A 16822-nucleotide genomic window follows, 5' to 3' on the forward strand; every position below is an offset into this window, starting at 1 on the left:
GTAGGAGATTTTTTTTTTCTTTTAAATCTTATTCATTCATTCATTCATTCATTCATGAGAGACAGAAAGAGAGAGAGAGAGAGAGAGAGAGAGAGAGAGGCAGAGACACAGGCAGAGGGAGAAGCAGGCTCCATGCAGGAAACCTGATGTGGGACTCGATCCCAGGACTCCAGGATCATGCCCTGGGCTGAAGGCAGGTGCTAAACCACTGAGCCACCCAGGGATCCCCAGTAGGAGGGTTTTTTAAGCAGGGTTATGATGCCGTCAGATTGATGGGCACCCAGGGCGACATGCAAGGAGGCAGGGAGTCTAGTCCTAAAAGATTGAAGGAGAATGCAAGCTAAGTGTGCTCAGCCTGATGCAGGATGCAACTCATTCAGCATGTTAGACAACTATGTGCTATGTTGTGTTCTGGGACCTATTAGGGGCGCTGAGGCTGCTGAAGTAAGACGGAGCCCTCACTCTATGGAGCTTATAGGATAGCAGGGGGCGTCAGACAGTATATGGACAAGTTGTAGTTCTGCGTGACTGGGCACAGAGCAGTATGAGAAGGCTGGAGAGGTGAGACGAGGCCGGAGGGGCTTCCGTCCTGTGCCGTGGGGGGCCTTAAAAGCTTTTAAATAGGGACTTTTAGGAAGAGAGGAGACATGCTTTAGAAAGATCAGTTTGGCAATCATGTGAGGAATTTGACAAAAAGAGGCATCATACTAGCCAGCAAGAGTAATTGTACTATCCAGCACTTTTTGAGCACTTACTGCGTGCCAGGTGCTTTTGTGTGTTTACACATCAACAAATTTAATCCTCACAAAAACCCGATGTGGTTGCATATTAGTTTCCTGTTGCTGTTGTCATAAATTGCCACAAACATGTCAATTTGACATGGCACAGACATATTTTCTCAGAGTTCTGGAGGTGAGGTTAGAAGTCCTAAAATCAAGGTGTTGGCAGGGCTATGTGCCTTTTGGAGACTAGGCTTTATCCAGCTTTTAGAAGCTCCTTCCTCTGTCTTTAAAGCACATCATTCCAACTTCTGTTTCTGTTGTCCATTGCCTTCTCTGACGGACTCTACTGACTTACTCTTATAAGGACCTTCTGATGACATTGAGCTCACCTAGACAATCCAGGATAATCATCTTAAAATCCATAATGTAATCACATCTATAAAGTCCCTTTTTGTCATATAAATAATACAGTCACAGAATCTAACTTTTAGGGTGTGGACATCTTTATTCAGCTTGCTACAGGTAGGTACTACTTCCCCCATTTTACAGACAGTGACCCTGTGTCTCAGGTTAAGTAACTTGTCCAGAGTCACAGAGCGAGTACAACAGAGTTCCTTGGGGCCTTGTTCAGCCCCTACTCTGGCCATGGACTTGGAGAGAAACTTCTCTGGTCCCCGGTTAAAACCTTCCCTCCTGGCTCTCTGTTCTGGTAGCTGTGAGGGCAACTGACGATGTGTGGGTTTTGAAGAGGCCTGAATGGATAGGAACCACTATCCTTCTGTGTGTGTGTGGCACTGTAGGTTCCGTAGAGAAGCCCCTGGCTTCTTTGAGTCAGATAGGCATCACTAAATAATAATCCCACTAGTTTTACAATTTCAGACCGACATCTTGTGAAGGACAGTATAGGAGCTTATAGACTGCTGTAACAAGAAAGCCCACTCTTGTCTGGTGGGAAGTGATTTTCAGAGACCAGAAGGCTCAGGAGGAGTTGGCTAAGGGAGGGGCAGCAAGCAGCGGGCGCAGGGCCAAGGGCAGGGTACGCAGTAGTCCAGAGACGTCTGGATAAGGAATGAAAGTGTCCCGGACAGATCCCAAGGGGCATCAGGCCATGTTAAAGATCTGAGATTTTGTCCTAAGTACTGATGGGAAGGACCTGCTGAGATATCCAAACCAGAGCACAAAGTGGTTGAACCAGAGCGCTGGAATGCATGTTGGAGCTTGAAGGGACATCTTCTAGCACATGTTTCTCAACTTGAATAATGTACCCATTCTTCTTAAAGAAGAACCTGTTCCAACACTGCATCTTAAAACATATTCCATACATATAAATACTAAACTAGTTTAAATGCCTCTTGTTGCACACAGAGGCAACAACAAAAGTTGAGATTAAGCACAAACAAAACTAAAATCAATTCAGGTCTAAAGTACTCATCACAAGACTTTATTTTGCTTAAATGAAAGCATTGCTCTTGGTGGCTATGAGGCTTGTCTGGCAATAGTTGTGAGACTCCTTTACTGTCTTCTAAGTGATTATTTGATTTGGCAGCCTAAATTTCCTTCATTAAACATCCAAAACTTTTCCTGTGATACACTTGGCCTTCATTTGGATCTAGCACCTCCTTCACACATTAAGTGAATTTCCATTCTTTGCTTATTAGACCAAGACAATGAAAGTAGTATAGATTGGTGTCAAGGAAGTTGTTAACAAATACAAATGCTGGCACCAGAGTTGGAGGAACTGAAAGCGTGTGTCAGCACTGTTTACAAGGTGATGCAGAAATGGTTTACCTTAGTTTCAGGGTTTTTTTTTGTTGTTGTTGTTGTTGTTATTATTGAATGAAAACGCTAATTGAGAACTTCCTTGGAAAACTTGGAGATTCCCGAATACATAAGCCATGGAGCACTGTGGGGAGATGATTCCATTTCACTAGTGAGAAGGCAGAAACTTGGAGAAATACAGCAGTTCATGGCGGTGATGGGGAATGGGAAGGGTACATCTAGGATCAGAACTTGTATTTCCTGACTCCCAGTCTGGCGTTTGCTCTGCCTCGCATCTTGAAGACAAGGCTGCCTGGAACACCTGCCAAATCCCAGGCCTTGAACTGCCTTGTCCAGACCCCTTCCTCACGTGGAGTGACTTGAGAGCCAATCTCTGCCCTCCAGCCTCCTGTACCAACCCCAATCCATTTCCCATCTGAGGTTCCCTTCTTAAAATCAGTCTGGCTGAATCTTACCTCAGGAATATTCCATGTTTTCCTTAAGTTTTTCCTCCCTACCTCCCTGACATTTCTTTTCCCCAAACTCACTCCCATCTGGATCCCCCTGCTTATGTTCTGGGTACTACTACATCCAAGTTGTGTGGAAGACATTTACTGCCTGCTTAATAAGGCATGTGCCCAGGGGGCAGGGTGGGAGCTTATTGAACACTGCTCACTGAGGCTCCTGAGTTAGGGGACCCCGGCACTAGGCATCATGTTGGACCCGTGCTTCAGGAGGAGGCCTGAACCCCAAGGAGGAAAGAGAGAACAGGAGACTGGGTTGGAGTTGGATAAGAAAGGGACCTGGGCAAGATCAAGTTGTCTTGGATGCATTTATGCTATCCATTTAAGAAAACTGGAGAATAACCAGTAGGAGAGAGAAATTACCCACCACTAAGTGGCATTTAATAGTAGTGAGAGCCAAAACATGCCTGATGTGCTCTTGTAAGCACTTTATGTGGATGGACCAGTGGGAACCTCACAGCAATCCTGCACGCTAGGTAGTCTCCTCTCTCTTGCTCACATGAGGAAGGAATTTGCTCAGAATCACATGCTACTAAACAGAGGAGTGGGGATTTGAACTTGGGAGGCCAAATGCCAGAGCTCTTCACTGCTGTGTCAATTTGCCTAAAAACAAATGTTTGAAATAGGTAGGAAAAATGGTTAGAGGCCGATCCTGGAAACCCTGGTGATGGGCTTAGGTAAGCATGAACAGAAAACTACATCTTCATCTTTACGGTGAAGTTTAAGAGTCTGTAGAACCTTTCATAACTTCATTTTTAAGGTATGGAGCCTGACTGCGAGCCAGTGAGAGAGCAAGCTTTTGCCAGAGTTCTCACCAGTGGTTAACAACAAAGACAAAGGTATAAATCAGGTCTCCTAACTTTGAGTCCAGGAGGCAGTGTGGTATAGGGGAAACAACACAGGCGTTTGATGTACTTCTTGATTGGGTGGCTAGGTAGTTGAGCATCTACTCTGCTGAGACCTGGGGAGATGCATGGATAGGACACTTTCTACCCTTGCAGGGCAAGCGTCCATTCTTTCTGCAAAGGTTCATTGGGCACCATTCTGCTGGCCCAGAGGACTTACCCTTTCTTGGAAGCCTGAAGCCTTTCCTGGAAAGTGAGTTGATTACCTAGGGTACTAAGTGGGACGATAGAGGTGTACCTAAGAACTGTGAGAGCACCTGACCTCTACTGGGGAGATAAAAATGCCTCTCTGGAGGAAGTGAAAAGAGCCTGAGCTGAATTTTCAAGGCCATGTTGAGATAGTTGGGTGGTGGTGCAGACGGGAATTGGTCAGAAGTGACAGCATACGTAGTAGGGCCTTGGAGGACAGAAAACCTGTCTTGGGCTGGATAGCCCTGACTACAGACATGACTAGCACTTTGATAGGTACCGCAGGGGTGCTATGACAATCTTGGGAAATAATATTTATTATTTTTCTTATCTACACCTGTCTCATTTACTGTTATACCATGTAGCACTTGTGTTAATGGACATTTTGGATAAAACAATTTTGTAAAATCCTTAGGGTATTAAATATACTATTGGAAAATTTTGCTTAAGGAATCAAATTGTAATTTTTAAAAATAAACAATGTAGACTATATAATCACATTCAGAATCCTTTAGTGTAAATAAAAACTCTCTGTTTTGCATGTTTATAAATAAGTAATCCTGAGTGTGGTAATTTGAAACTAAAATCAGAGCTCATTTGGTGTTTTGGGCTTGGGGTCTGGGCGATGCTCCACATGTGTCATGGGCCATTTAGCTCCATCCAGGGCAGTGATGATCCATATTTGTCCTGACAGGCTTCACACCAGAGTTCCCTCTAGTCAGCCAGCAGCTTCTGCTCATTCAGGGCACTCTGGACTACATGCAGTCCCTGAATGGTCCGTCCAAGTGGTTACAAGTATGTTTAAAATCAGAATATCTAAAGCAAACATGAAAAGTGTATTGTTTAGATTCATTTGAATTTACACTTTTTACATGCAGTATTTCCTAGATTAATCACTAAATGCATGGAAAGGGAAAAGGTGGAATAAAACATGCATAATAAAACCCCAAAAAGGGAAAGGAAGAACTGAACAAGTGGGTCGAATAGCACAGAACAAGTTGGTAGGTTTAAAAGCAAATGTATTGAGTAATTATGTTAAATATTTCAGTTGAATGACAAAAGTTGCCATATAGGGAAACAACCCAGTTATGTGCTACTTAAATATGGTAATATTTAACCATGTTTAAATATTTAATATCACATATTTAAATATGTGACAATAGATGATGAAAATACATTTGTTGAAATTCAGTATATGATTTAAAAAATTAGCAAACTAAAAAAAAAAAAAATTAGCAAACTAGAAAAGAAGGAAACTACACTAATCTGATTAAGGATACCTACTGAAAAACAATAGCCGATACCGTATTTCATGGTAAAACATTGAAAGTTTTCGGGCAGCCCTGGTGATCAGCGGTTAGTGCCACCTTCAGCCCAGGGCCTGATCCTGGAGACCTGGGATCGAGTCCCATATCAGGCTTCCTGCATGGAGCCTGCTTCTCCCTCTGCCTGTGTCTCTGCCTCTCCCTCCCTCTCTCTGTGCCTCTCATGAATAAATATATAAATAAAATCCTTAAAAAAAAAAAAACATTGAAAGTTTTCTCATTGGGTTCAAGAAAAAAAAACAGAAATGCCCATTATGGCCTAATGTATTTAGTTTTGTACTAAAGATCCTAGCTAATTAAGTAAGTCAGGAATCATAAGTAAAATATATAAGGTTAGGAAAGAGGGAAACTACCTTGGCGTAATACACAAATAATATGATTGCATATATCTGCATAGAAATTTATGTTGCAGAGAAAACAAAAAGATATTACAGATAAATTATGGATGTAGCTGAGTTTAGAAGAATGCTGTTTACACAACCAAAATTGACTGTATTTCTTTATATTAGTAGCAAAAATAAAAAAAAACATTTACAATAGTATAAAAATTGGGTATCTAACAATGAATGTAACAGTGCAACTATCTGGCAGAGAAAAATATATAATTTCATTGAGAGACATCAAACAGTAAGTGGCAAGATATACTATGTTCATAGATGAGAAGACTCAGTATTTAAAGATGTCAGTTTTCTCCAAACTGATCTGTAGAGTCAGTACTATGCAAATCAAAATTCCAATGTGATATTTCATGGAATTTGGCAAGCTGATTCTAATATTTGCATGAAAATTCAAAGGGCCAATGAATGCCAAAACATTCTTTGGAGACATTTAGCTCTTAGTTTATTTTACAGCCACAGAAATGGCTCTGTGATGTTGGCAGAGGACAAACAAACAGTTGGGCCAGGGAAACAAACTAGAGAACTGGAAATAGATCTGTTTGATATATGGTTGAGATGGCCTGTATGTTAGTGGGGAATGTTAGTACTCCAAATAATGGTTGTGAGGCAGGGAGCTCCCAGCTCACACCACTCACAGGATAAACTCCAGGTTAACCATGCAGGACCTAAGTGAGAAAGGAAAGCCATGAGCTTAAAATAAATAATATAGGAGATTATCTTTTTGATCCTAGGATATAGAGGGTTTTTTGTTTTGTTTTGTTTTTTGAGTTTCTTTTAGCAGTTTGGGAGGGGAGGAGGTATTTTTAAAACAAAACCAAGGAGCCCTAATTCTAAAGGAAAAGACTGATAAATTTGACCATATTGAAATTAAATATAAGCGATACAATAGAACATACTTATACATATAACCCATGAAAGACATACATTGCACATTTATAATGAATTCCTACAAACCTGTAGGAAAATGGCAGGCACATCCATTGAAAAATGATCAAAAGATTTGAACAGGTATTTAAAAATAAAGATACAAGTGATAAATAAACATTTTTTCTTAACATCGCTTATGTGGTATAAACTGGTTCAAATGCTTTCGAAAACAGTTTGTCATGATATACTGAAGTTGAAAATACACCTGTGGCCCATTCCTGCCCCCAGAAATATTTTGCACAGAGACAAGTGTACACGTGTGCCAGGAGATGTCTATAAGAAGGTTCATGCTATTTATATTACTTGAAGATTGTAAATGACCCAACTGTCCATGAACACCAGAATAGGGAAGTGATTGTGGTGTGCGGACTACAATTGAACAATGAATAGTAAACTTACATACAATAACATTTGAATCCTACAAACCTAAATATTAAGGTAAAAGGAAACAGCACACAAAAGAATGCATACCGAATGGCTCCATCAATATAAAGTTCAAAACCAGGCAAAACTAAAGTATATTATTTAGATGAGGGATGCATACATGGGTGATAGAACTATAAAGAAAAGCAAGGAAATGTTATACAAATTAGGATCTTTGCTTCCTTCAAAAGGAAAAAGGGAATAAGATTGAGAAGGGACACATCCTGGGCGTGGTTACAGAGGTGTTCAGTTTATAACTACTTAAGACACATTTCTGTGTATTTAAGGCACATTTATGTTTTATGCCAAAGCAAATTTGCCAACAAAAAGAGATTAAAAGGTAAAAAGCAACTCATTAAACCCGAGAGAAATTGAAGGGATTTCACTGAGGAAGGAACGCTCTTGGTAAATGATAAGAAAAGGCTAAAACTGCTGAAGTTTTCATTTTAGAGGCTTCTAAAATTTTGAAGTATAATTTATATTAATAAAATGCATAGATCTTAACTATTGAGTTTGAGGAGTTCTGAGTGTCACGCACACCTTACACTTGCCACCCCAAAGGAACTATAGAACACTTCTCTCACCTTGGAGAGCTCTCCTCTTCCCAGTCAGTCCACCAGGAAGCAACCACCTTCTGATTTTTGTCAGAAAATATTCATGCTGCCTGTTCTTGAGCTTCACATAAATGGAATGACACATACATATCTATTCTTTCGTATCCGGCTTCTTTCCATCAAAATTTATATACACACACAGGTGTACTCATGTTACATGTGCCAGCAGTTCCTTTTTTATTGCAGAGTAGTTTACTGTTATACGAATATACCATAATTTATTCATCCATCTCTTGTTGATGGGCATTTGGTTTGTTTCCAGTTTTGGAATATCCATTAGTTTTTGTTTTTTAAGATTTTAATTATTTTGAGAGAGGGGGAGAGAGTGCATGCACACACAAGCCTGAGGAGAGGCAGAAGGAGAGAGAGAAAAACTCAAGTAGACTCCTTGCTGAGCTGAGAGCCTGACAAGGATCTCCATCTCAGGACTGTGAGATCATGACCTGAGCCAAACATCAGGAGTTGGATGCTTAACCAATGGAACCACCCAGATGCCCGAAATATCCACTAGTTTTTAAAATGTGTTAGTTTGCCATTTATGGGAGGAAAATTCATGAACATGCTAGGTTATTGAAGGAATTGGGCAAAGTATTGACAGAATTATAAACTGATTTTCTAGAACTAAAGAAAACTGACAACAAATTCAGGAATAAGATGATACATTCAGAAACATAAAAGGCAGGCAGACAAACATAGTAATAGCTCCCTGAGATAGGATGTGTAGTGTGGCTAAGAACATGGCCTTTAGATACAGTCAACAAAACTAAAAGACAACCTACAGAATGGGAGAAGATATTTGCAAATGACGTATCAGATAAAGGGCTAGTTTCCAAGATCCATAAAGAACTTCTTAAACTCAAGAGCAAAGAAACAAACAATCCAATCATGAAATGGGCAAAAGACATGAACAGAAATCTCACAGAGGAAGACAGACATGGCCAACACGCCCATGAGAAAATGCTCCGCATCCCTTGCCATCAGGGAAACACAAATCAAAACCACAATGAGATACCACCTCACACCAGTGAGAATGGGGAAAATTAACAAGGCAGGTAACCACAAATGTTGGAGAGGATGCGGAGAAAAGGGAACCCTCTTGCACTGTTGGTGGGAATGTGAACTGGTCCAGCCACTCTGGAAAACTGTGCGGATGGGAATCCCTGGGTGGCTCAGTGGTTTAGTGCCTGCCTTTGGCCCAGGGTGTGATCCTGGAGTCCCGGGATCAAGTCCCAAATCGGGCTCCTTGCATGGAGCCTGCTTCTCTCTCTGCCTGTGTCTCTGCCTCTTTTTCTCTCTGTGTCTTTCATGAATAAATAAATAAATAGAATCTTTAAAAAAAAAAAAAAAAGTTGAACCGAATTTAAAAAAGAAAAAAAACTGTGTGGAGCTTCCTCAGAGTTAAAATAGATCTGCCCTACGACCCAGCAATTGCATTGCTGGGGATTTACCCCAAAGATACAGATGCAATGAAACACCAGGACACCTGCACCCTGATGTTTCTAGCAGCAATGTCCACAATAGCCAAACTGTGGAAGGAGCCTCACTGTCCATTGAAAGATGAATGGATAAAGATGTGGTTTATGTATACAATGGAATATTACTCAGCCATTAGAAATGACAAATACCCACCATTAGCTTCAACGTGGATGGAACTGGAGGGTATTCTGCTGAGTGAAATAAGTCAATCGGAGAAGGACAAACATCATATGGTCTTATTCATTTGAGGAATATAAAAAATAGTGAAAGGGAATAAAGGGGAAAGGAGAAAAAATGAGTGGGAAATATCAGAAAGGGAGACAGAACATGAAAGACGCCTAACTCTGGGAAACGAACTAGGGGTGGTGGAAGGGGAGATGGGCGGGGGGGTGGGGGTGACTGGGTGGTGGGCACTGAGGTGGGCACTTGATGGGATGAGCACTGGGTGCTAATCTGTATGTTGACAAATTGAACACCAATAAAAAATAAATTAAAAAAAAAGAAAAAAAAAACATGGCCTTTATTGTTGGACAGTTCTGAATACAAATCCCAGGTCTGCTGAAGTCTAACTGTATAATTTTGGCAAGTTACTCAACTCCTCTGGGCCTTATTTTCTCTCTGTAAAAGAGGAATGTAATGCCTGCCTTACAAGAATGTAGGAATTGAATAACGTGATATCTGTTAAGTACTTACTTTAGTACGTAATGCATAGTGCATGCACAGTAATAACTGCTTCTCACTAATAGAATCATTGGTGGATCTCATCAACTCACACCTCATTTTGGGGTTGGTCTTTGTTGTAGGACACCAGAACTCTCCAAGTGCTTCAGGAGTTTGGGAAAGGACAGGGCCTATTGACCCCGCCTCCCATCTTCATCCACCTGTAACACCCAAGCCATCAAGGTTGAAGGCAGAAGGCTGGGCTGGGCTGCACACCCCTGAGTAATGTGTGAGGGCAGCGGCTTCACTCCTCTCATCCATGCTTATTTGGCAAATCACAGGATTGTTTTGGACTTTCTCATATGACTTTGTAACAAAACATCTTGTCCCACAAAACATTGAGGATGAGATTTCTCTGGTCTTACTGTGAGAAATAGTAAGATAGTGAGATAGTCATACTGATTTTATTTTGCTATTGTGAGAGGCACCTTAGAGATACTATTCTACAGAAAACAAAACAAAAAAAATCTGTTCTCAACATCATAAAAATAGCCAAAATGATTAGAAGAGAAAACCTGCAGAAAAATGAAATCAGTCGTCATTTTCTGCAGTACAGCAGTTAATAGTCTGGAGCAGGCAAACAGCCTAGTTATTGCCTCATGACAGATCACCTCCGAAAGTCGTGGTTTAAAAGAAGAAATATCTATTATTTCATGGTTCCTGTAGGTCAGGACTCGGAGCATGACTTAACCGGGCGTGTCTGCCTCACATCTCCCCCAATGCTGCCGTCTTATTTGAAGGTTCAAGGGGATCAAGATCGCCACTCGAGTTCCCTCCTTCATGTGGCTGCTGGCAGGATGACAGTCCTCATGGGCTGCTGGTTGGAGGCCATCCTCTGTTCCTAGCCCCATGGGCCCCTCCATAGGCTGGATCCCAGTGTGGCACCTGGCTTCCATCGAAGTGGGCAAGCAGTGGAAGGCCAGTAGGGGCGTGCACAGGCTTTTAGGCACCTCACCTGAGAGGTGATATCCCTTTGCTCTTGCCACATTCTGCTGGATAGAAGCAAGTCACCAGGTCCAGCCCACGGGGAGCGGATTCCACGGGCATGAACCCCCAGAGGTGGGGATCACTGGGGCCATTTTAGAGGCTGCCTCCTTCAGGCTTGCCATCTGTTCCCCAGTGGTTCCTGTCCCCCCAGCATGCTGAATACATTCACCCCCTCCCAAGATCCCCAAATGTCTTACCCCACTAAGGCATCAGCTCCTAAATCTCATCATTTGAATCAGGTCCAGGTAGGGAAGAGGCTTTTCAGGACAGATCTGCATTATCTATTGCTGCATAACAAATTGCCCTCAAATTTGGAATCTTAAAGCAATAAACTTTGCTATCTGATAGGAGGGAGGGATCCCCAGGGCCATCTTAGGGTCTGCCTACCATCATTGTCTAAGTTCATATCCTTGTCCTGCCACATACTAGCAGTGGGCTCTTGGGCTAGTCACTTCCTTTTTATATGCTTTTGGTTTTGTTGTTGTGGTTGTTTTTTAATGTATAAAATGAAGCTAATGATATTACTTACCTAATAGGGATAAAGTGACAATGAAGTGACATAATTTGTAAAATAAGTAGCACATTCCCTGGCAAATAGTAAATGCTCAATAAATGCTAGTCATTTATAATTAACACCATTAGAATTGTTACTATTTTTCTAAAGACACACTTGGTAGGCTTTCTCAGAATGAGGAGAGAAAAGGATAAAGATGGAGAGAAGCGGATAGGCCTTGAACACAAAAGGTAGGAGTCCAAGCTAAACCTGGTAATGGTTCTTCAAGGAGTCCAAGGAGATCAGAGCAATAATGGTAAAGTTTGAAAAACAAAACAAAACAAAACTATGAAGCCAAAAGTATTTGATTAAAGTATTTTGCATAGCCCATGCACTATTGGAATATTGCAGTAAGGTGGTGATGTGGGAGACATATCATTTAAATAAGGCCCTATAGAAATAACTGGATCGCCCTATAATCAGACCTGTTCATTACTGACTGCAGGCCGGTCCAATTTAGAAAGGCATAAAGGGAGCCTGTGCGTGCATTGTTTATATAGTTGACACACAGCTCAGGGGTTCATGGACAGCCTGGACCAGCTTTAGGCCTGAGTGGGATGACCTATGCCATACTGTGCCCAACTTGAGAGGGAACAGATCATTTACTTCCTCGGCCCTGTCTCCCCATCTGTACCAGGTATAAAAAACAAAGGGGTCGTTTAGGTGTCTGAGAGGGCTTTAGACTAACAACCAGATTCAAAGCCAGGGCTATGTGCTACAATGTATGGACAGACCGGTTGAGTAAATGTGGTTGAGTTGTACCCACAGTGAAGTGAGACTCCAGTTGCAAATGGAGTATGTCCTCCCCCTGCCTGGTCTCCAGCTCTGATGTTCCTCCTTCTTGTTCCTCACGGCAGGCCAAGTGCAGGAACATGGAGCACGCACTGCGGGAGAAAGCCAAGGCCTTCTGGGCCATGAGGCGCTCCTACGAGGCCATTGCCAAGCACAATCAGGTGAGTACTCCAGCTGGGCGGGGAGATGGTGGTGGGGGAGGCCGGGGTGGGCTGGCCCTGGCTGTGGGTGTTGACACAGATTCAGCCTTCCCTAACCGTGGGGGCTAGCGTATAGTCACATCCTAGGTCACTGCCACACTATGGCCTCTCTATATAGCTGGGCATGGCCATACCAGCAGCCCTGGCAGCTCCTTGAAAAGTTACTTAAGCCGTCTGCACTATGGTTTCAGAATAGCTTGAGGACGTGCTGCACTTGACCATCTATCCAGCTGCTCAGGCTGCTTTCCCTCTTATTCCCCGGGTCCACTCCATCAGCAGTCCTGGCCTCTCTAACTACGAAATGCATCATGTCCACCCAACAGTGCTCTGTTTCCATCACCACCCACCATCTTGGCCATGTCTCCATTGTTTCTCAACTGGTCTCCTACTTGGGCCCCAGGCTTCCACTCTTGTTCTGCAGTCCATCTCCACAGAGAAGACTGATCTTTTAGAAAAATGCATTGATTGCATCAGTCCTCTGCTTAAAACTGTCCAGTGGCTTCATCACCCTCATAATCCAGACTCCTCACCATGGCCTCCAAGGCCCTCATCCAACCCCTACCTGCGCCTCGGCTTCGTCTCCTCCGATGCTTGGTTCCAGCCACATTGGCCTTCTTCCTTTCCCTCAAATGAACTAAGTCTCTTCTCCCTGGATCTTCCATAAGAAGAAGCTTGTCCTTAAGATCTCAGCTCAGACATCCCTTTGGAGAAGCATTCCCTGATCATCTTACCCAAGTAGTCCTCCACTTTACTTGCTCTTGTATCACCCATTTTGGTGTCTTCAGAATACTTCATTACCTGCAATTAACTTTTTGTTATTTATTTTTTAATCTACTCCCAGTAGAATATAATGAAAGCAGGCTACACTAGTATCTGAGAGTTCTTGGTACATGATGGGTGATCAATAAATGTTTGTAAATTGAATAAATGAATGGACTTCCCTTTTTCCCCCACTCTCATTGTTTGTACCTTGGTGTGGTCTCTTCCTCTGAGTCTTGTGTGGATTGGCAGCTGGGTTTCTGACGGTTGTGCTAGCTTTGCTCTCTGACTCCCTGGGTGACTACTGCTACTAAGTACTGCTCAGCTAAGACCCACCTGTGCCAGTGTGAAATGTTGGGATGGCCAGGGTAGAAATTGCAAAGCAGAGCTACTTTGAAACCCAAGCCTTGTTTTCCAGGCACATCCATTACCCACTCTAAGCTAACCCCCTCATCTATAAAAAAAAAAAAAAAAAAAAGACAATTCTGTCTTATTGGGAAGTTTTTAAATGTTCCCTTGAGGTTAATGCATGTCCTTCGCCATTTCTCATGTCTTACAGACCAAAAAACTGATTTGAGAGGCGTTTTTTCACTTCTCCAATGAATCATTTTGTCATCTTGTCAGAGCCATAGCACATGTTGAGCTTCTAGTCCAGACATGAAGTGACTGGCCTGTCGTGGCGAGAGCACATGTTGTTTCTTTCCCTGCAGGCACCATGGAATTGGAGCTTCACTTCTGTCACTTGAGTTCCTTTTGTGGCCAGCCCCGTTCACCTGGCTGGCCTTGTGCAGGACTGCAGTGGCAGTGCCTGGGTCATGTCCGTATGTCCAGTTGATAGCACCTGTCTGCCTGTCCCAAATACTGTAGCCCTCTGATGTGCCTGGTGTAAAGATTCCAGGATTCCCGTGTGTTCATGCTTCTCCCCTAGATCCAATCAGTGCAGGTAGATGAGGGAAGTGAGTAAGCTTTGAGGCTTACCCCTTTATTTATTTATTTTTTAAAGATTGTATTTATTTATTTATTCATGAGAGATACAGAGAGGCAGAGGGAGAAGCAAGCTCCCTGCTGGGAGCCCGATGTGGGACTCGATCCCGGGACCCAGGGATCATGACCTGAGCTGGAGGCAGACGCTCAACCACTGAGCCACCCAGGTACCCCAAAGCTTACTCCTTTATTGCCAGCAGGAAGGATGATTGGACTTAACTTTTGCACTGGCAGGGTTTTCCTGCCTGCTGTTTTTTATCTTCCTGTGGGACAAAGATCATCCCAGATTTCACTGTCTTTCCCACCATGAACGGTCAGTCTTTTAGGCCTGACGTTTCAACAGTGCCATCCATCCCTTCTCATTTGTAGTTCTTTGACTGTTAGTTTATACACTTTTTTACAAATATAAAGCCATTTGTGTTTCTTCTGTGAATGCTAGCTCGCATGCTTTTTTTCTTGGAATATTTGCCTTTTCTCCTAGTGGATTCATAAGAGTGCTTTGTATGTAAGAAGAATAATTGTTATAACACGAATTTTGAGTTGTTTTCCCAGTGGTCTTCTTGAAATTGTATTTATGTATTTAACTTTATTAATAGACTCCTGCAATTCAAAACTTCTTTTATGTCTGTTCAATGGTCTCATTTTTCTCTGAGGCTTCTTGTTTTTTTTATTACAAAAGGTCTCATTCCAAGACAAGAACTATTTCTCTGCTTTTTCTTTGAGTGTATTTATGGTTTTGTTTTAACTTTTTTTTTAAACCTTTTTAAAAAAATTTGAGAGAGAGAGAATGAGTGACAATGCACAAGTGGGGAGAAGGAGAAGCAGATTCCCCACTGAGCAGGGAGCCCGATGTGGGGCTCGATCCCAGCACCTTGGGATCATGACTTGAGCTGAAGGCAGACCCTTAACCGACTGAGCCCCAGGTGCCCCTGTTTTAACTTTTGTTTTGTTTTGTTTTGTTTTAACTTTTTTAAAGCCTTTTGTAGTTATGATATATTGTGAATGCTTTAGTTTTAAAATAAATACTTCCTAGTCCTCTTTTGGTAAGCCTCTGGATCAGACGGATTTGAAGTCCTAAGGTCAGAAGGCAAATAATTTTTAAAAGTCATTATTTGCAACAGCTCATTTCTGTGATTCAGGATTTCCCTTGCTCTTGTGCACTGAACCAAGATACAGAACATGGTATTGAGAAAGATCCAGATGACAGGTGCTCTCTATAAGCAGATTTGATCTGATTTTTTTAATTTATCAAGACGACCTCATTACGCTGTGTGATTTAAACTTACAAATTTGTGCTAGTACACTGCATATTTTATCTGTTGAGGTTCTACCCATGGTTTCTTTTTAAAAATGGAGCTCTTTTGTTAGAAACCTGAGAGTTCTGAGGTCAAGTGCTGCCTACGAGATTCCCTCCGAACCTGACCCTCCGTGGCTCTGTCCTGCCCTGTGTTGTAGGTGGAAGCCGCCTGGCTGGAAGGGCGAATCCGGCAGGAGTTTGACAAACTTCGTGAGTTCCTGAGAGTAGAGGAGCAAGCCATCCTGGACGCCATGGCCGAGGAGGCAAGACAGAAGCAGCGTCTGGTGGAGGAGAAGATGAAGCAGCTGGCAGAAGACACGGAAGCTCTGGCCCGTGAGATTGAGCGGCTGCAAGTGGAGATGAAGGAGGATGATGTTTCTTTTCTCATGGTGAGGGGCTCGCCATCTGGCTTCAGGGACAGGGAGCAGGTGTTCAGGAGCCAGTGGAAACCAGTGGCCCCGGCCCACCCAGTCTTCCCTTAGTGTTGGGGTGCTGGGCCAGAGGAGCCCCCAGAGGAGGTGCTCTGCTTGTCAGGAGAGGTGATGGATGAAAATCCAAGAGGGTTTTTTCCTCTGGGATATTTATCAGAGCGGAGTTCCTGAGGGCTTCTTCACTTCTCTCTGCTTCACTCTCTTTTCCTTCTCCCTCTTCTTTTCTCCCTTACACTCTCGCTCTCTCTCTTTCTCTCTCTTTTCATTTCTTCTCTCTCTTCTCCTTAATACAATGGAGTACCTTTTAAACAAGGTGGAAAAGTTGCAAAGGTGGTACTGGGTGCCCTGTATACTACTCCTCCTGGTTTCTCCCATTGTTAATTAACACCTTATATTGCCTTGTGGCACATTTGCCCATAGAAACTTGACCTTGGTGCATTATAATTAACTCAACTCTAGACTTATTTGGAGTTCACCAGTTTTTGCATTAATATCCCCTTTCTGCTCCAGGATCCAATCCAGGGACCCACATTGCATTTAGTTGTCCCGTCTCTCAGTCTCCTCTGGTCTGTGACAGTTTCTTATTCTTTCTCTGTTTCTCATGACCTTGGCAGTCCTGAGGTGTGCTGGCCAGATAGCCTGTAGTGTTTTTCCACTCTGGAATTTGTCTGATGTTTTTCTCATGATTAGACGGGGAGTATAGGATTTTATTAAGAAAACAAAATGAAATATTCTAAAATTATACAATTAATTTTAATTTTTAAATTTAAATAGGATGTTTTGGTATTCTCTATTGCTTCCTTAAGAGGATGACTCCATTGTCTCATTAAAAAATATA

The 16822-nt window shown here is 42.5% G+C and overlaps 1 protein-coding gene across 1 annotated transcript in view; it reads left to right on the plus strand.

Annotated features, from left to right (window-relative positions):
• TRIM35 (tripartite motif containing 35) overlaps nucleotides 1-16822 on the plus strand; it is a 30394-nt gene that overhangs the window by 2163 nt on the left and 11409 nt on the right. The window contains exons 2-3 of the mRNA XM_025463021.3: nucleotides 12379-12474; nucleotides 15712-15942. Coding sequence (XP_025318806.1) covers nucleotides 12379-12474; nucleotides 15712-15942 — 327 coding nt within the window. The remainder of the gene's footprint in view (nucleotides 1-12378; nucleotides 12475-15711; nucleotides 15943-16822) is intronic.

The sequence above is a fragment of the Canis lupus genome, chromosome 25 (genome assembly GCF_003254725.2).
Source record: "Canis lupus dingo isolate Sandy chromosome 25, ASM325472v2, whole genome shotgun sequence".
NCBI lineage: Eukaryota > Metazoa > Chordata > Mammalia > Carnivora > Canidae > Canis > Canis lupus.